Here is a 19,778-nt window from a genome sequence, read left to right as displayed (position 1 = left end):
CAGATCCTTATCAAGTAGGATTCGCAGTGAGGACTGAGATAGTGCATGTAAGTACTTGGTACAGTATCTGCCACATGATAAAAGCTCCATAAATGTTAGATCTCACTATTCTGTCCAAGTCAGAACAATGCTGGGTTTTACCTGTTCATATATATATATATACACACACACACATTGCAGAGTATCTTTCCATGGTAGGAATGTATACGATTGCCCTGTGGTGGTCCTTTACCTGTCAAGAAGTCATTCTCTAAAACCAGCCCTGTCCTGTCATGCCAATTTCTGCAAAGATATAAAAGAGGAACGCAAAATATAAAGGAATGGGAAACACACGACTCTCTCGTGCACTGAAAATGATATTTCAGTCACATGGAAGCAGCACACAGGGGCACCATATTCGGGTATTGCTTCCATCGCCTCAGGAATGAAATGTGACAGCGGCTCACAGTCTCAGAGTAAGATTCCTTACCTGAGAGTTCAGAGCAGGAGTCCCTGGGGACTCCGGGGAATGAGGCTGTCAAGAGGGTGTCATGAATCAAACTGGAATCTAGTGGGTGACTCTTCAAACTCAATAGTGTAGTAAGAGGGGGGCTGTCAGGCTGTTCCGGGCTGGATGGCTGACAGAGCACCTGCTGGCCTTTGGGGACCCAAGGCTGCGGGGGAGGTGGATTTAACCAACCAGCGAGAAGACTGGAGGCAGCCAGCTCCAGGGTAGGGACAAACCCTAGTTTCCCTCTTGCTTCTCTCTGCTTGTCCAGACCTTGGTGAACACCGCGTTCTGCATTTTGACAGAACCCCCCTCCCCCACACTACTGCAAGATTGCCTCTCCACCTCTGGCTTTGTCAATGCAGCGGCATTCCCATTCTGCAGGTGGGAAGACTGAGGCTGACAGGGGCACTCACTCACCAGGCACTTGTGGCCAAACTAATGCACCACTCATGGTTTTTCTCTGTTGAGTCTGGTTTAAAAAACGCATAACAGGGGTGGTGTTGACACATGCAATTTCACATACCTGGATTTCTTTCTACTCTCAAAACTGGCCCTCCCTAACTTGATTACTTTACTGAAATCCACTTTTTCCCCCTTTATAAAAAGAAGTCCCATTTTTCAGTGACTGAATCACTTCTAGCTACTTTTTTTCTTGCCAGCTGGTGAGGTTTTATAGAATATTTCTCTTCCTTCTGTATTAGATAAGTAATAATAATGAATAGATCTACTGCCTCACTAACTGGATGAGGATAAATAGGTGGCAGATTTTAATACAATGCAGCCCTGGCAAAAAGCAAAGGCTGGGAGGTCATTACAAATTCTACATAAGATCTATCAAGATTGATTTCTTTTCTGAGGCCAAATGGATGATTACTATCAGAAGGAGAGAACTAATAATGACAAAATCCCTGACTTGTAAGAGACCTTTAAATTCTACCCTGCTTTATTGCTTGCAGTTGACCAGCATTTTCTTGAATGCTTCCTGTGATGGGGAACTCACTACCCCTGAGAGAAGTCATTCAGTCTTGGGAAGGCTTTGATCTGACTTTTGAAAGTTCTTGTTTATGCTTAGATGAAGTCTGAATCCTTGAGGAGTCCATCATTAGGACAGCTCTAATCCTTGTGGCCATACTGAATCAGGCTAATTCCTCTTATCTATGAAATCTCTCCCCCTATTTAAAGGCAACCATCATGGTCACCCAAGTCTTCTCTTCTACGGGCCAAACATCCCATTTTCTTCAGCTGTTCTTTCACTTTCTGGCTATTTCCTTCTGATGAGGCTGCAGTTTCTCTGTGACCTTCATTAAATGAAGGGGACATGTGTCATGTTCATGGCTACCCATCATCTTTCTATACTTGTAGAAATCCCATGGTGTAGGTCCTGTCTCCCTAATGCAGCAGTAAGAACTGAAATTCCCAACCTCCTCTGTGTCTGACACAGTCACATGACCCAGGTTCTGCCAGTGGGATACACTGAGGTGAAACTCTGTTCTTACAGGTGGAGGTAAAAGCATTGAGCTTCTCGAGCAGGCTGAGTTCCTGATGCAGGAATGGTATTGGTGCTCACGGCCACAGCAGTCTTAGAAATCAAGCTCCTGGTAACTGCAGACCTGCCATTATTGATTTCTGCCTTCGTTGTATCTGGCGGTGGCAGTGACAGCAATGATATCATCAGGGCTTTTCTGTATCACAGTTTATGTTATTCCTAAAAGCCCCGCCTTTAAAATGGTTTCTCTAGCCCTCTCAACAATTGTATGAATCATCTAATATCTTTGAATAAATCCCCTTTTGTCTCAAATTAGTCAGAGTTGCTTGCTGCTGGGAACCCTGATTCATCCCGGCCCTGAACCGAACGCACAGCTCCAGTGGGGATCTCTCTGGAGCAGAGAGAACCATCACGGCCTCATTCCAGTGATCCTGCTTCGACTGACGTAGGCTACAGCCAAATTAACTCTCCTAAGTGACCACATCACACACCTGACTTACATTCAATTTAATGGTTAACTGAAACCCTCACACTTCTAGGGCAGGGAGTCACTCCCTGGTCCAAGGAATTGCTAGGAAAACAGAAGCTCATGTACTTTCTTACTATGTGTTCAACAGAAAACGGCGTCTGAGCTTTCCCCCCACCTCCAATCACAATATTTAGTATATGAGAGTGATTCCTTTGAAGTATTGAAATCATGCACTCATTCCCTTGACAAGGAAAGGAAAGAGGAGTAATTAAGCGTGAAATCCTACCCCCTCCTTCCCCTGCAGCACATGCTGTCAAGTCTCAAGGTCACCCGGCAGCCATTTGAACCAGATATGTCACTCATCCCTCTCCACTATCAAAGAGTTTTCAAGCGAACACAGAAGGGACAGCTGTCTTTGATTGTTCCCTTCTCCATCCTCCTGAGACCCAGGGTGTCTCTTGAGTACAGCAAGAAGCCTCATAAAACAGCCTTAAAATAAAGAAGCATTTTCTCCTTTCCTTCTACTGCCATCCCTGAAGGAAAAAGGGAAAAGAAAAGGGGCAGAGTTTGGGTACTTGATGGCAGAGAGGAGGGTCCCTTATGCAGCTTACGACATCAGTAAATACCTGTGCGATAAATACATTTGATTTAGAGCCAAAGCAGGGTCTAAATACTACCAGGAAAAGGTGAGGGTAGTATGGAGTTCTGTGAGAATAATTCCTCAGGCATAATGCAGAACCACCTAGAAAAATATAATTTGAAATGATTCCCCCAGATACATGGCTAAAATGTCTTCATGGTCCGGGTCAGAAAGAAAGGCTCGTAATAATCCACAAGGTTGAAATTCCAGAAAGGCCAGATGACAGGACAAAAGCCACAGGTTGGTCTGGCAGGAGAAAGTCTTTGAGATGAACCTCTATACTCTACACCTTTGCTACTCAAAGTATGGGCCCTGGACCGGAAGCATCAGCATCACCCGGAGGCTTGTTCAAAATGCTGACTCCCAAGCCCAAACCAGCCCCACTGAGTCAGAACCTGCATATCAACGAGATCCCCAGGGATATGTATACAGAGTGAGTGTGAGAAGCCTTTCCCAATACCATCAGTGAGATGTTTGGAAAAGTCAGTCAATCATAGAAGGACCTCACCGCAGAGCTGAAAGGCCCAGGTGAGCCCAAGTGAGAGCAGTGGACCTCCGTGATCCATCACCAACACTGAATTGTAGGACTAACATCATGGGACATTCCTCAATGCTGCAGGGTGAGGCAGTCATGTCCAGCTCTCAGGAGACAGAATTGTTTTCTGGGATCTCTGACCAGAGAGGCAGCTGCCAGAGCCTCTCTGGCAGAGTATGGCAGTATGTCTCACTGCCATACTTCCTGACGTGCTGGAGCATTAGGTAAAAAGGAGATGAGACACCGGGGAATACTGCTCAGCAATAAAAAAGGAACAGACTCTTGATACATGTAACATGCTTGGATGGATCTCAAGGGCATTGTGCTGAGTGAAGAAAGCCACTTACTGTATGGTTCCATTTATATAACATTCTCAAAATGACAACACTATGGAGATGGAAAACAGATTAGTGGTTGCTAGGGCTTATGGATGGTATGTGTGGAGGAAGGGGGTAGGAGTGACTATAAAGGGGTGGCACGAAGGAGATCTTTGTGGTGATGGCATAGTGATTGTGGTGGTGGTTAAACAGATCTACACATGTCATAAAATGGCACAGAGCTATAAACTCACATTGTGCCAATGTCCACTTCCTGGTTTGATGCTATACTAGAGACACTTGAGATGCTACCATTGGGGGAAACTGGGTGAAGGGTACACAGGACCTCTCTGTACTCTCCTTGTGACTCCCTGTGAATCTATAATTATTTAAAAACAAAAAGTGAGAAAAACAAAAGGAGATGGTAGTCATGAGGCCGTGATCTGGTGAGATGCATCCTCACCTCATCTCACCTTGGAGCCGGGTTGTAGGGCTTTACTTGGCTTCCCACCTGTTTTACTGAAGACATCATCATACACTGAGGTCCCTTTACTGAAGTCATCCTGGATGCAATCCAGTATGTCCTATCACACTAAACAGCGTCACCACCATTCTAATATATGTAATATATAATATATATATGTAGTAAGAGGAGTGTGTGTGACATGTGCCGGTCTAGGTGACAGAATATCATCTCAGAAGGACTCCCATTTAGAGCTGAGGAAACTGGTCCAGGGTGGAGAAGAGGCCCAGTCAAGGTTACCCAAGTAGCTGATGGCAGCAGTGAGCCCACAGGTGAGGTCTGGTACCCAGCCCAGAGCCCCTCTGTTATCCCACCTGCAGCTTAGTACCAGAGGTTTGAGACGGCATTAAAATGCAGAACTCATCCAAAGGTTAACTCTGAAAAGCAACACCCAAAGAACGTATCCGTGACATCAGGGCACCTCTTTTAATTGCCTATTCACGTGGACAGATTGACTTTTCATATGCAGAGCTAAACTTGGAGACGTGTCCTTTTGCAGGGTTCTCGTTATCTGACTGCCTCATCAGGAATGGAACTAATGCGCAATGTGATTGCTGAGTTTGAGTTCTATTTTTTTTTTTTTCCTGTGAGCAGGAAGTTTAAAATGTGCTGGGTTATATTTTAAGATGGTGAAAAAATAGGCATCCTACCAGCTTCTGTAACGGCCCTGTCCAAAGGCACGTGCTACTTTATTCAAGGCATTGGCCAGCTGCGGAGGAACAGGGGTGGCATGGAGTCTTACCAGGGAGATTTCCTGGTGGAGGGACTGGGCATGAGTGTCCACACACTGAAGTGGCAGCAAAGGACCTGAGCTTAGCTGTTGACTTGGCGAGGACAGAGATCCAGGGTGTTTTTGGTGGTGACATCCAGCAGTTTGTTTCATTTGGGAATTTATGACTCTCACTTCCTCCCCAAAGCGTGTTGGTTGCCAGACCTGAACTGAGAGTTGGCCCCAATGAGTCTGTTCCCTGCCCAGTCATTTTTGGGGCCTTGTGTCATATGAGTCACAAACGTGAGTCTCACATTCTTGAGTTGATGAGGAGTTTGGGAGAGCAAACCCCTGCAACTCTAGTACTTAGGAAATCGAGTATTTATCTGAAAGGAACTTGAACTTGGCTTCCATTAAGTTACACATTTCTTGATCACCAACTTTGTGTTAAGGCACTGTAGTAGGAACGAGGTTGGCAATAGAATTTTTTGGGGGCAATTTCCCCACGTCGCCTGGAAGAGCAACAAAACTCAGAGAATCACAAACCACCATGGGAAATTCTGCCGTAGAAAGTTCTAGAAAGTGACTTCCCTGGTGGCGCAGTGGTTAAGAATCTGCCTGCCAGTGCAGGGGACACGGGTTCAATCCCTGGCCCGGGAAGTTCCCACATGCTGCGGAGCAGCTAAGCCCGTGCTCCACAACTGCTGAGCCTGCGCCCTAGAGCCCGCGAGCCACAACTACTGAGCCGGCGCGCCTAGAGCCCGTGCTCCGCAACAAGAGAAGCCACCGCAGTGAGAAGCCCGCGCACTACAAAAACGAGCAGCCCCCGCTCGCCGCAACTAGAGAAAGGCTGTGTGCAGCAACGAAGACCCAACGCAGCCAAAAAATTAAAAAAAAAAAAAAGTTCTAGAAATGAATGGTAAAATCATTAACCTTCCTTTCCTTGTGTGAGTCATCATGTTCTCCTCTCTACTCAGTCTTAGAAATTCGGAACGCTTTTTCTCCGCTACTACAAGCAGAGGCCCTGTACAGAATACCTCCTCTAATCCTCCCAACAACCCTGTTCACTAGTTATTTTTAAACCCAATTTCTCAAAAGAGGAAAATGAAAACTAGATGGCGTAATAACCTGTCCACTGTTTTCAAAGTGAGTCAGGGGCTGAATCAGCTGGGAAAGGGAAGGTTTCAGGCCTGCACTGGAGCCTGACGTCCAGCAGTGGGCGCTGCACAGAAGGGCTGGGTGAATTTCTCCCCGACTTGAACGCTAAAGCTGACAAGCTCAGGAAACGGTCTGCTAGCGGGGGAGGGTGTCCACGTCGGGGCGGGTGGGAAGGGGAGGTAGGAGTGGGAGGCTGTGAACACTTCTCTGACCACTCATATGTGACTCAAGCTGGCGAACGTAGGGCGAGGGGCCGGGGGAGCTGCGCACTGGATTCTGAAGAAGGCTGGGAGCCCAAGATGGGTGAAAGAGGAGATTTTCCTCAAAGAATTGCCTAGAATCCTTACCTTTCACCCACCCTGAAAGCACGAGGCCTGAGGTTAGTAAGTGCTGTGTGATAACAGCTTTGATGAGACAACTCTGGATGACATATCACCCAGCTGGAGTAACACTTTTGCCTGGGGCTTCTCAGGAAAGAAACGCAAGCTACAAGAGTCACAGAACTCCAGAGTCCCAGGGGTGGAGAGACTCTGGTAGAGGCCCTCTATCCAGCCGTACCAGAGGCCTGACTGCACTTTCCTCCAGCTTCTGCCTGGGCCCCTCTCGTGTTGGGAGCTCACACCTTGATCTCTATTTTGGGTGGAGAATCCTCCTTCTTTTGGGGAGAACGGATGGCACCCAAGCATGGTGTATATAAGACCCTTCCCACGTTGAGGTGGGGAGGGGGTAGCAGAAGCCAAGTCAAGCCCTTCACGTTGATTCCCGGGGCTGCAGGCACACGAGCCTTCTGGTTTTCCACTGCGAACGGAAGGGGCGCAGGGGAGCTACGTGGCAGGCAGGTAGGCTCCCCCGCCTACGCCTACACCCCCATGCTAAGGGGCCCTTGAGCAGTCGCTAAGAACAGAGGGACAAAGCCCCCTATCCCACAAGTAAAAGGCAAACGCCACAGCACACGCTTTATCTTTCCAAAAGGAACACATCACATGCCTTATTCACCCCGAGGCTACACAGGGGGTGATGCACAGTCAAAAATAAATTGACCTTCTGTTCTCCTGGCCTGACTCTGAGTTCTGGCTCCTGGCACTCAGTTGCTTGGGTTGCTTCCTAAAGAAGAAACAGACCTCGACTGCTAAGCAGGGGTGATCAGTCTTTGCCAGAGGTGCTTGTGATGTCAGCTGTTGACCAGGCCTCACTGGCCCAGGGCTCCAGGGGCTGCCTGGACCTCTCCCTGGCTTCCTGTAGGCCTCTGTGGATAGGTCAGAGGTATTCATCTCCACCAGGCCTGGGTTGGGCCCAGGCTGGGTCAGGAGCCAGAGGGGGCCAGCTGGGGACTTGGTTTGACCCCCAAGGGGAGAGCTGCTTGTCCCTCCATGACCCTCACCCCTAATCCCAGAATGCTGCCACCATCCACAAATATCACTTCATGCTGCCCTTTGGGGCAGGACATGCCAGGTTGAGATAACCTGTTTTTCTTCATTCCCCCACTCCCCAAAAGCTTCATCAAGGCACACAATGACAGTCAGAACTCCATCCTTTGCAGGCGAGTTAGCTGCAGGAGGCAAGAGGCAATGACAGGCGGCACCTGTATGTCCTCTGCCTGATGGGAAGGAAATCCAAGAGTGGCACCCAGAGGTGTCTGCAGACCCAGGGGACTAGAGCTTGGTTAGCCAAGTTCTAGTTGGCAGAGTGGAAGGCAGTCAGCGACACGAGCAACCATCTTTTATCTAGCATCTTCATTTCCCTTTTTTTTTTTCTGCAGGGTCACATTTTCCGATCTCTTAACTGAGTGAAGTTCTCAGGCTCCAACTGTGGGGTGAGAGCTCACTGGTACCATACAAACAATGCACGGCTTGGGAAAATCATTTCTTTTAATGACAGAGAAAGCACACCAAACTATGACAGAAGCCCGTCAGGAGTTGCCACTGTACAAATCAATGCCCAGAGGCCCAGAGCTAGCATCAGACATTCACAGGGAAGTCAGTCGCGGTTAAGGAAACATCCACGCAGCATCTCGGACAGGAGGAGGCGAGAGACAGCAATGACTCAGGATGTGCTGTGTATCTGTGACTTGGACTCCTCTGTAGGCAGTTTTTTTTCCCCTTCCTCATCGGATGCTGGGGGCTGGGGAGGTTTGCAAATGACCGAGTGGAAGAGAGGCCTTGTGTATCAGCATCACAGAAGAGCCAATGCTGTAGACAGATGTGGCCCGAGTACTCCATGGGTCATACCCATGAAATACGACTTGACATTGGTCCTCTGAACAATGGCTCAGGGAGCTAGTACAACGTTTGAACAGCAGCTCCTTTAGACTCTGGGGTCTGCGCACAAGTTCCCAAAGGCATGCTAGGAAATAGTTTTGTCAACGAAACTTTGCCATCCTAAAGGGTAAGAGTCATTCTCCTAGTTTTTACTGCATGTTATCTAGGTTTCAAATGACAGGACAAGAAAAAAAAGGCAGCGACTCAAAAATTATTTGGAATATTGTGGCACTTCACTAATCTCTTTTGCTTATAAGATATGGCAAAGCAAACAGAACCCTGTCGACATAAACTCTCATTATAGATAACCCTATACTGTACACTCTCAGAATACAGAAAGAATCCATCCTATCATACATGTTTCATCTTTAAAAATAATCTAACATAGTCATATCCTCTGGCTAGTAACAAACTATGAACATCTTCTGAGAATACAGAGGAAACTCTGGGGTTAATAGTAAATTCTCTGACGTGCCCCCCCCCATCCCCTATGCAGCATCATCTATGAACACATTTCTGCAAAAGCATCCCAGCATCATTCCTAACTAGGAAAGGAAATGGATATGTTAGTTTCACCAAATGGACTTTTAGCAAGAAGTGATGGGACATTTTTACCTTGGCAAAAATGAAGCACAAACATAACATTTTACAGGTTCAGGCCCATGCAAATGCATGTTTTTTTTTTTTTTTATGTGGGGGGATTTTATTCTCACCCCGAAATCACGATTAGCATGCAGGTTTTTTTCAACTATTGAGTTAATTATTGGCAGTGCAGCTCTTTTGGGTAACCATGATCACTAAGGCAAGGTTATTATTTCACCTTGTGCAGAATATAGTAATATCTTCTCAGATGCATGTTTATACAGTGTAGACCTGCAACTGTATCTTTAAAAAAAGAAATCTCAAAACACAGATCCCTAAACACAATCCAGTTGAAAATGAACTGTTAAGCTTTTAGAAATATATTTTAAACTACAAGGCTACCCTGTTTTGGGGTTTTTTTTTAAATGAACATTTTAAAAAGTTCCCACCCCTAAAAATATGCCAAATGATGTCTTCGTCATTGGTAACAGTCTCACCAATTTGCTACCATGGTTTAACTCTTGCGGAATTGCAGCTACTAAGGTAATGTGTAATAAATATAATGCTTTTCAGGGTCGATGCAGTGAAGTTCTCCAACTGTCAACCTGGAACCTGAACGACCTTTAGTTCTCAGTCTATCTGCTGGACAGCGGTCCCTGGCAAGGGGTGTTCAACTGCCCCAGGGGTGCTTTCAGATGAGGTCAGCTCGGCTGCCCCACGTTGGCCTTCTAGCTCTGGATCCAGCCGTAATCTGACCTGCAGGCCAGTGGCATGTCCTTTGTTTCTCAACAGGAGCTCATGAGAGCTGCATTTGCTTATTCAAGAGCAGCTGAGGCAGGAAAAGCAGCTCCTTGGCCCAGCCAAAAACAGACGCCAGGTGAGACTCGTATGTTTGTGTGAAGCCAATGCAGCAGCAGAACTGGCAAGTTCCCGGGGAACATTCTTTGGCCTGGACGTTTCATACAACAGAACCTTTGGAAGATGACAAGTGGATTGACTGAATCCTGATGGCCAACGTCCTCTGTAAGTCCTGGAGCACATCCTGGCCCGTCCCTTCGCCATTTTTGTCATATAGGAGCTGCTTGAATGCTTCGTTTTCGATGAGGACCATCATGTTTTTGAGAAAGTAGCCTTCGCAATATGCTGAGAGCTCCATGACTCCAAGAAACTGTGGAGAGTGGAGAAGAAGCAGGAGATGGTTATGTTTCTGAAAGCACCTGTTTTCACACGTGTTGATGGCGAACACCTGTTAAAGGAGACTGCGACAGTGGCCCCGATTCTGCATCCTTTGCTGTATTCTCACCCAGGGTATGTGACTTTGCAGCTCCTCCCGTCAAAGGGCTGAGTCCATTTCTCCCTGCCTTGGCCTTGTGAGTTGCTCAGGCCAAGAGAACGTGGTTGAAGTGAGAGTTGCCAGCTCTGAGCTGGCTTCAAGTGGCCATGTGTGCTTCTGTGCTCTCTCTCAGAACCCTGCCTCTGCCTCAAAAACAAGCCTGAGCTAGCCTGCTTGCAGCTTCAACAACCACATGAAACTGACCCGACAGCGACAGAGCCCAGCCAGGATCAGCACAGCCAGCCACAGCCGACCGGCCAGCTGACCTCAGAAGCAAGGCTGGCTGAGACCAGAAGAGCCCACCCATGCTGTCAACTCATGCACTAACACTGGGTTTTGAGTCTCTTTGCTCCACTACAGATAACTGGGGCACTGACGGAGTTGCAGACACAGTTCTAATCTCTTTACAAGTATCAATTAGCTCACTTAATTCTCACAACCATCCTATGAGTGGGCACTGCCTACCTACCCCCTGTATTTAGGGCAGTGGTTCTCGACCAGGGGTGATTTTGTCTCTCAGGCGACATCTGGAAGTCTGGACACATTTTTGGTTGTCACAACTCGGGGGCAGGGGTGGAGTGTGTACTACTGGCATCTAGTGGGCAGAAGCCAGGGATGCCACTAACTACCCCACCATGCAGAGGACAGACCCCCTGGCAGAGAATTACGCAGCTCACATTGTCAGTAGTGCCAAGGTTGAGAAACCGATCAAGAGACATAGTTCCTGACAGACTAAACCAATACGGAAGGGATGACATTGACCTGCCTCACTTTACAAGCCCAAGAAGAAGGCTTGGTAGACAGTAGACACAATATGGATTTGTTGAATGTATGAATGAACAGTTAATTCTCAGAGTAGTGACGCCAGCAGCAAACACTGAGTGACAGCATATCATGTGCTGAGCACCGTGCTAGGCACTTCACGTGCATCATCTCAAAGTCCTCAAATTTCCTTGAGGCAGGTACTATTACCACCTTCGATTTATAGATGAGGAAAGTGAGACAAGGGAGTAGCTGACAACAATTCACACATGTCAAGGACAGAACCAGGAGCTGAACCCTGGTAACTCAAGTCCTGAAGGCTGTGTGTTTAACCATTAGGATGCACTGCCTCCGGCCTGATACCATTCAACCTTGGAAGCGTGCTTGGTGGAAGCGTGCTTGGCGGAAGTGTGCTCGGCGGAAGTGTGCTGTTTGAGATGCAGAAGCAAATGTGCATACGAGGTCCGCTGTGTCCGTATTCAGACCTTTTCTACAGTTTTCAAAGCCTGTAAGTCTCTCTTTTGCAATGAGCTGGACGCTCAGTAGTTAAATGTTCCCTGAGATGATATCCTGCTGCTTTATTTAGATGCTAAATTATCTAAATTATCTAAATGTGGAATTTACCATTCTGAACTCCCCAATATGCTGTCCTTAAGCCAGAGATGCACTTTAAGCTGCCCCATGTGGGATGGTGGAATTACGATGAGGCAGCGCCAACAGGGCGATGGTGGAATGAGCGGGACACCTGGATTCAAGTTGAGGCTCCCCCACTTTTCTGAATATGTGACCAGGGCTGGGTCACTTGGCCTCTGGCTTTAGGTTCCTCATTTTCAAAATGGGAACTATGTCACTTGCATCATAGACCTGTTGAGGGGATTGAATGGAACATAACTGATGGCAGAGTTGTCATCTGTCACACTTAGGGGATGCAGGTTAGGAAGGGAGCTAAGGGAGGGAGCTTTGGAACCTGCATGAGTTTTTAATCCAGACTTTGCCACCTCCAGCCATCTGCTGCTGGGCAAGTTATTTAATCTCTCTGTGCCTCCATATTCCTGTCCCTAAAATGGGGGAAGATAATAATACCTACCTAATAAGCTGTCGCTGGCATTAAATGAGATAATACATGGCACATTCAGAACAATGGCTCATTGTAGTCAGTGCTCACTCAATGTTAGCTGGCATGCTAAATGTAAACTATTCATAATTATTACCCTCATCTCACTCATTTAAATCCAGGGACCCACGTGGACAAACTAGGTGCCTAGGTTGGGATAAGAGGAGCTGACTGTACCTATGGAACCTAGTTCAGCGAACTGGCCCATAGAAGGAACAAGCCTGTAACCTTTGTTTCTTTTTTTTAAAACTATTATTGTTATTTTTTGGCTGCATCACATGGCTTGCGGGATCTCAGTTCTCCGACCAGGGACTGAATCCAGGCCACGGCAGTGAAAGCCTGGAATCCTAACCACTAGGCCACTAGGGAACTCCCCCAAGCCTGTACCTCGCACTCACTGACACCATGTGCTAATTCACTGAGTCAATGACCTATCTTCATAAAAATCATGTGCAACTTTGGGCAAGTCAAATCACTTCTCTGGGCCTCAGTTTCCCAAGCTACAAAATGAGGGGGTGTGAACTGGAGGGTACCATGTTCTGTGCATTCAGGACACGGACACACCAGGTAATCCTGTGGTCTCTGAGAGGCTTAGGGGGCCTGGTGAGCTTTATCAGGTGGGCAGGATTGTTATCACACAAATGTTCACAGAGACGCACAGCATCCTGGAGCTGGAAGAGTTCTTAGGAATGCTTTCATTCTTTCAACATGAACCCTCCTTTTAGAGTCACAGAGAAAAGGCCTCATTGTACCTGTGGGGAAACTAAGGCTCAGAGTTGCCTATCTCTGATTTTGTGGACACAGAGAGACTCTCTCCCCTTACCACACCTAGCCACTTGCTTTGTATAGGGGTGTCTCTCATCACAAGTTAGTGTAATTGGAGAAGAATAAGCACAATAAGTACTTCCATTTATATTTGGTGATATTTATTGAATGGTGAGTATATATCAGATGCTTGCCTACCTTTACACAGCTAATTACAGACAGAACTGGGACCAGACCTCTCACCTTCTAGACCAATGGTTGACAAACTACAGGCCTGTGAGCCAAATCTGGCCCACCACCTGTTTTTGTAAATAAAGTTTTATTGGGAGACAGCCACATCCATTCATTTACATATTGTCTCTGGCTGCTTTTCACTACAATGGCAGAATTGAGTAGGATCAAAGTGACAGCATGGCCTCTGTGAAAATACTTATCTGGACCTTCATAGAAGACGTGTGCTGACCCCTGTCCTAGACAGTACCTTTTTCAAGTGCAGAGACCATATCTTACTAATTTCTTATTCAGATGTATATACACCTCCTGGTAAACAGTGGGCTCACAATAAACACTAGGGAATGAATCCCTTGGTTTCCAAACACGTGTTCTTCCCATCACAGTGCCCCGTTGAGCTTACTGCGTTAGCTTAGATTCAATCTGATGAACCAGCTTGTTCTTATTCTCAAGTTGAAAGACACCCTGAAAGGGCCATCAGAAGCTCCAGGGCCTCTTCTTCATGACTGAATAGTTCGGGACAGCTTTGCTAGCAAAAGAAAGATGAGGAAGCCATGCATTTATGGGCTAGGCTTCTCCTCTGGGCTGGAAAACTCCACAGCTGTCTCCAATGGTTAGGTGCAGAACAGAGGTAATGTTGCCAAGAGCTTGTTGACATTTGAAGCATGGCTGTTAGTATCTCAATGCCTGCATTTCCTGGGGTTCCAAACCGAGTATTGGTTTCTTTTCTGTCTCTTTTACTAAACTAGCCTCAGTATGCAGCACAATCTGGCAGTAACAGAATCCACGTGGCAGGTTATCATTAGCGGGAGCTGCAGGATCCACAGCACAGGGGAAGCGGCACATAGAAAGGGCAAGGGGTGCTGGCATTGTCCCGTTCTCCATGCAAGTGTCAGGAAGGGCAGGCGTTGACCTTGGAAACATTCCAGGATGAGGCCTGGGAGGGCAGACAGAGGCTGGCGTCTGCAAAAGACCAAGCTCTGGCTGCAGAGGCACATCCATGAAAGAGGCAGTTCTTTGCCATAGGTGTTCCAAGCCTGTAGCACTAATGTATTCCCAGCCCGGGCTCATGTTGCATCCAGTGTGTTATTAGATAAAAAGAGAGCTACAGAAGCTGCCTGCCAAGGATCCTGAAGTTATTAAAATGGGACTGTGGAACGCAGGCCTTGCTGCCAAGGAGATAGGCCACAGCAAAGCCACTGTGGATGTGGGGTTCACAGGGCAGTCTGGGTGTCCAATGGCCAGGGGAGGGGGCAGAGGACCGTGAGACTAATTGGGCCCCTTCCTGGGTAGAGAGTTTCTCTGGATGCCAGTAACCAGTTTCTCTGGTTACTTTTTGCAAAGTAACCAGTTCAAGATTAAAAAAAAATTTTTTTTGCTGTGTCCCAAGAAACCAGATTTTGGTAAAACCCTTACCTAACCCAAACATCCAGTGTGTGTGGGTAGAGAGTAGCCTGACTGAACCTTTTGATTTACTGATGAGCAATCAGAAAATCTTTTCTGAGTATTATTGCAAGGATTATTGCAAATATTTTGAACATTTATTAGGCCAGACAATAAACACAAGGAAGAACCTGTGCTTTGGAGTGAGGCAAATCTAGGTTTACATTCTGAGCAAATATCCCAAAGAACTGAAAGAAGGGACTGGAACAGATATTTGCACACCCCTGTTCATAGCAGCATTATTCACAAGAGCCAATACGTGGATGCAACCCAGGTATCCACTGATGGATGAATGGATAAACACAATGTGGTACATACGTACAATGGAATATCATTCAGCCTGAAAAAGAAATGAAATTCTGACGCACACTACAACATGGATGAACCCTGAGGACACGGTGCTAACTGAAAGAAGACAGCCTGAAAAATAAGCCAGACAAATACCATATGATTCCATTTATATGAAGTACCTAGAGCAAACTCACAGAGACAGAAAGTAGAATGATGGTTGCCAGGGCTGGGGAGGAGGGGGGAATGGGGAGTTAGTGTTTAACGGGTATAGATTTTCAGTTTGGGAAGATGAAAAATTCTGGAGATGGATGGCAGTGATGGTTGCACAACAATGCGAATGTACGTAATACCGCTGGAGTGTACACTTAGAAATGGTTAAAATGGTAAGTTTCACATTACGTATGTTTTGCCACAATGGAAAAAAATCTCTGTAATAGCTGTGTGACCTTAAGCAAGTTACTTCACCTCTCTGTGCCTCAGTTTCCTTATTATAACATGGGACTAATGAAAGGGTTGTGGTGAGGATTTAAAAAGGTAATGCAACAAAGCTTGAAGCACAGAGGCCTGCACCTGGAAAGGACTCAGGGAATGTTGGTGTAAAACAGAAAATAACATCTCAAACGCAACCTGTGTTTTCACAACGAGCAGAGTAACCATTATTCACATCAGTTGTCACTCTACAACCGTGGATGTGGGAGGCATGTGTGCTGAGCTCCAGTTATACCAAAGAAGAGTGCTTTGTTTTAAATTAACTCCTGATCTTAATTTATTTCATTGTTTCTTCCCAGCAGATGCTAATCCTCCTGTCCTGAGCGCATGAACCAAAATGAAGTGGCACCTGGACACACGATTTTAATTCTCTTGGTCCCGGTATCCCCACTTGTGAAGTGAATTGGATGAAATTGGTGGTTCACTGATTTTACTCCAGAAACTGGAGTGAAGACTGGCCTTAGGGCTGAAATCACAAAGGTTGCCCTGGGAGCCTGTTAAAAATACAGATTCCTGGGCTTCCCTGCAGAGATCTTTGGGGTGAAGGGCCACACCGAGATTCCAGATGTCTCCCCAGGTGTTGGGGCCACCTGAGTAGGAGGAATCCTTGGACCTCTCTAGTGTTGACAGCCTGTTCTCAATCTTGGCACATCTGAGAATCACCCAGGAAGCTATGAAAAAAATACCTTTTTTCCAGGCTCCACCCCCAGAGATTGATGAATTGGTCTGTGATAGGTCCCAGGCATGGGGAATTTTTTTTTTTTTTTTTTTGCGGTACGCGGGCCTCTCACTGCTGTGGCCTCTCCCGTTGCGGAGCACAGGCTCAGGACGCGCAGGCTCAGCGGCCATGGCTCACGGGCCCAGCCACTCCGCGGCATGTGGGATCCTCCCTGACCGGGGCACGAACCCGTGTCCCCTGCATCGGCAGGCGGACTCTCAACCACTGCGCCACCAGGGAAGCCCCAGGCATGGGGATTTTAAGTGAGTGCCCAGGTGATTCTACCGTGCAGCCAGCATTGGGAACCTCAGTTCTAGCATAATGGTTCTCACCTGTGAACACCCCCAGAATCACCTGGAGGGCCTGGGAAGCCATAGATGGCCAGCCCTCACTCACAAAGTTTCTGATTCAGCAGGTCTGGGTGGGGCCTACAATATACATTCCTGACAAGTTTCTGGTTGATACTGATGCTGCTGGATTGGAGACAACACTTGGAGAACCACTGTTCGAGAAGCTTGCTGCTCAAGGTGTGGCCTAGACCAGCTGCAGAGGCTTCACCTGGGAGCCTGTTAGAAACGCAGGACCAGCACCCACCCCAGAGCCTGCTGAATCAGAGTCTGCGATGTGACTCATACGCATGCCACAGTTTGAGAATGACTGCTTTTGAAACTTCTGCTTGCTTGCTTTCACTGTGTTCTGGAGGGGCGGATGAAGGGAAAGACACCTCTTCTAAGCAGGAAGCAGACCTTGGGAGGAGTGATGACGGCTGGCCTAAATGCACAGGCCCGGCATCCGCGCTCTACCCGGACTCAGAGTGTGTGCAAAGGAAGCCCCTCCCGCGTCAGGGCACGGGGGGCGCTCGGGAAGCGAGAACGGGATCGATTACCTTGGCGTGGTTGTAAATATCCACACAGTTGTCGGTATTGATGCTCTTTGCGCAGATAATCTCACAGTGTCGCTGCAAAGCCTCCAGCTGGAAAAATTTAGCAGCAGACAGAAGCTAAAAACCATGAAAAGAGCCTGTTAGAGGTTGGGAGGTGGAAGGAAAGCAACGCCCATGGTGAGAAAACTCTTCACCTCCCACAGCGGTACCCAAGGTGAAGGCACCGGGAATAAAGTGTCGGACATCACTCTAAAGCCGGAAGGTTACACTAGAGCTGTTGCTGGCATTAGAGGACTAAAGACTCAGTGACAGAATTCAACTGCAGGGGAAGATGGCAGGGGGGCGGGGTGGGGTCGAAGTGAATCAAATTTACATTTATTACAGCAAGAGGTCAAGCAGAAATGCCTAAAATTGTTACATCCAGAAATAAGGGTGACGCTCTTATTCCGCAAGGTGGGTATCAATGTGGCTCACTCCCTCCATTTATGCATGTCTCCACACACATGTCACCTCAGGACTCCTCCCTCCATCACGATCTGGCCCCCCTACCCTGTCTGAGTTTTCCTCACAGCCCTTCTCACACCAGACATGATGTCATGCCTGTCGCCCTCCCCAGAGACCAGGAGGGCAGGCATCTCTGTCCCTTTGCATAGCTGCTGTATTCCAGCCCTGAGCACGGCACCTGGCCGTGGAAGATGCTGAACAGAGGCTCTGGGGAGGGGAAGAAAGGGCTGAAGCAAGAGTTCAAAGGGATTGCCTTTGGGGAAAGGACTGGGAGGATGGGGTGGGGGGTGGCTGGGTGAGGTGCTTTTTATGTACTGTAAGGCTCTTCTGTATTATCTACATGATTGAAATGTATGTTCATTATTTCAATTTGAAAATAATTTTTAAAAAGGTTTACAAAAGAGTCTGAGTCCTCAGAGTGTAGTTTAGTCCTGAGGTTGTGACGAGTCAGAGGAGCCGTCCAGAGAGACAGGAGAGTAACTTTGGGGGGTGGGGGAGTGACCACAGAAGGTTTCACAGAGTAAGAACAAAAGGATAAATGGCCCCCAGTGAACACACAGCCCCTGTGACACAAGCCAGGCACTGTAGTAAGCACCTTACAGATAGAAACTCTTAAGATCTTCAAAACCCAATGGGGTAGATATTGTTATCCCCATTCTACAGGTTGGGAAACTGAGGATCAGAGAGGTTAAATTACTGCTCCAAGATCACACAGCTCAGAAGGGGTAGAGCCTGGATCTGAACCCAGTCTGGCCCAGAGCCCATGTCTGAACCACCACGTGGTGTCACCTCTTGAACAACTCATAGTGTTCTGACATCTCTCATCAGCCACCCTGGGCTTCAGGCACCTGAATGGGCTCCTGGCTCTCTCGCTCAGCAATATCAAAGTGATTTTGGCTTCTGGTTCAAAGCTACCAGCTTTGACACGAGTTCCACTTCTAGGAAGGAGCAGGGAGGGCAGAAGAGGCAGAGTTACGAGAGGTGGACAGGAGACAGGGAGAGCCAGGGAGCTGCAGGAATGAGGGGCCTGAGTGAGGCCAGGAGAGCTTTGTAACTGGTTCTTGGCTTCTGCCTCAGTGGACGTGCTGAGATTTGAGGAATGCTTTCAGACCACATATTTCTCTTACAAATGACAAGGGAGAAGTCGTCAAAGATAGTTCCTGATGATGCTATTTGAGCCCCAGCTGTGCCTGAAGCTAGCGCTAGCCTCAGACTCTTCAGTAAATTTCCTTTCCTCCACCCGCCAAAGCCAGTTAAAATTGGGCTTCACTCAGCTTCACTCAGTTGCTATTGAAAGGGATCAGACTAGCGCACCCAGCGCCCCAGCCTTCCGGGGGAGGGGCTCTGATGAGAAGCCCTTGGGAGATCTAAGGAGGCAGGCAGGACCCCAAAGCCTGCATCCAAGTGAAGACCCAGCACAGCCTCCCCCCAGACACCGCCCGTGCGTGCCACCCACTCAATGACACAGCGGATTCCTTACCTCCATGATCTCATTGTTTTTAATGAGAAGCGACTCTGGGCCACCGTAGTAGAGGTACTGCATGACCAGCTGCAAGACAGAACACAGTGAGCAAAGTGTCAATGGCACACAGACGCAGTCATCTTGAAGCCATCCACTCAAACCCTCAGGCTGGTTCTGAGTCCCTGTATGACACCCCTTTCTAAGGGCGGCCATTCCCGCCGGATCACTGCCTTTCAGGAGAAGCTCCCTTTAAACGTTGTATAGGCTGGACAGTTTTCCTTACACCGTGCTGCCATCCGTCTCCCTGTGGTTCATCCTCAGGGCCAAATCAAACAATTCTAAGCTCTGCTCTCTAGGATGGCTTTCCCCCATCTATGAGTGATAATCACGGGTTGTCCTCCTACCTCCCACCCCATCGAGCTGCCCAGAACTGCAGCACACATGGTGTGGCTTAAAGACCCTACACCAGCGGCAGTCCCCCTGGGAACATGGCCCGGTTTGACTAGAAACCTCTTGTTTAAGTTCCAGAGGGTGACTGAGCCACGGTGAAACCACCTGCTTATTATAACTTGACATCAGGGGTCCAGGGTCTCAACGTTTCATTGATGGTGTGAAC

The 19,778-nt window shown here is 47.8% G+C and overlaps 1 protein-coding gene across 3 annotated transcripts in view; it reads right to left on the bottom strand.

Annotated features, from left to right (window-relative positions):
* Window positions 1-10,125: 10,125 nt before the first annotated feature.
* The window catches only part of ABTB3 (ankyrin repeat and BTB domain containing 3), a gene marked incomplete at both ends in the record, with an annotated part of 305,658 nt that continues 296,005 nt past the window's right edge, over window positions 10,126-19,778 (bottom strand). For all 3 annotated transcript variants that reach the window (XM_082666738.1, XM_082666739.1, XM_082666740.1), the window contains 3 exons: window positions 10,126-10,335; window positions 17,200-17,313; window positions 19,181-19,249. In XM_082666738.1, the coding sequence (XP_082522864.1) occupies window positions 10,126-10,335; window positions 17,200-17,313; window positions 19,181-19,249 (393 nt within the window). The remainder of the gene's footprint in view (window positions 10,336-17,199; window positions 17,314-19,180; window positions 19,250-19,778) is intronic.

This window comes from Grampus griseus (assembly GCF_964374135.1).
Source record: "Grampus griseus genome assembly, chromosome: 11".
Lineage (NCBI taxonomy): Eukaryota > Metazoa > Chordata > Mammalia > Artiodactyla > Delphinidae > Grampus > Grampus griseus.
This window is presented reverse-complemented; position numbering and strand designations above follow the sequence as displayed.